Source organism: Seriola lalandi, unplaced genomic scaffold (genome assembly GCF_002814215.2).
Source record: "Seriola lalandi dorsalis isolate HSWRI2012SDOR001 ecotype SW California unplaced genomic scaffold, Sedor1 jcf7180002054407, whole genome shotgun sequence".
NCBI classification, from domain to species: domain Eukaryota; kingdom Metazoa; phylum Chordata; class Actinopteri; order Carangiformes; family Carangidae; genus Seriola; species Seriola lalandi.
This window is the reverse complement of record NW_019524960.1, coordinates 203,466-204,189: the sequence shown is the minus strand read 5'-3', so window position 1 is coordinate 204,189 and position 724 is coordinate 203,466. Positions and strand designations below refer to the sequence as shown.

Below are 724 nucleotides of genomic sequence, written 5' to 3'. Positions count from 1 at the left end.
TGAAAACCAACTGCTGGGTTTAAGAACCTGAAGAGGGAAAAGTTCAACTGTCGTCATTTCAGACATTTTAGAGCCGACTGACTGAAATCATATCACACTCTCAACACAGAGCAAAAGACTGGAACATATCTCTTTAATAATAACAATCCTTCATTTAACAGGTAGTTTCATCAACATTGTTAGCTCTTTTCACGAGACTGTCGACGGATAAACATGTACATTTAAAGAGGACAGACAGGAAAGTCAAACAGATACTCTGGTTAGGCAATAACACAGGCAGATGGGTGTCGACTATTTCCGGTCTGAACAAGAGGCTCGTTGCCTCATACTGTGGCAGTAACAGGTTGAAGCTGTTTGTTGCTCAGTTGATGAAGTTACTGTTATAAAAACAAGCTCAGTGGAAGAGAATCAAGTTGATTCAGTTTCAACATTAAAACATCAGACGCCTCTAACTTCTTAAGTCAAACAATAATCAGTAAATTAAGTTTTTCTCATTTTATAGCGTCATTTTATTTCCGCCTTTCCGTCTTCCTCATTTCCAGCCTCTTCCTTCACCTCGACTTTACATTCAGTTTAATAAGCTGTCAGTCATTTACTCTCATGTACAAGTATTTCTGCCTCAGTTTAAAGTGAGAGTGAGTAAAAAGCTGTTTACTGCTCAGTTACAGAAGTTGATCTGAACACAAAAACCTCCTTCGCGCCTCTGACAGACTCTCACCTGCCA

At 39.2% G+C, this 724-nt stretch overlaps 1 protein-coding gene across 1 annotated transcript in view; it reads right to left on the bottom strand.

The window, feature by feature from the left end:
- Nucleotides 1–724, bottom strand: part of LOC111657554 (GTPase IMAP family member 8-like) — a 5,543-nt gene that overhangs the window by 1,783 nt on the left and 3,036 nt on the right. The window contains exon 3 of the mRNA XM_087174998.1: nt 237–256. Within this exon, the coding sequence (XP_087031124.1) occupies nt 237–256 (20 nt within the window). The remainder of the gene's footprint in view (nt 1–236; nt 257–724) is intronic.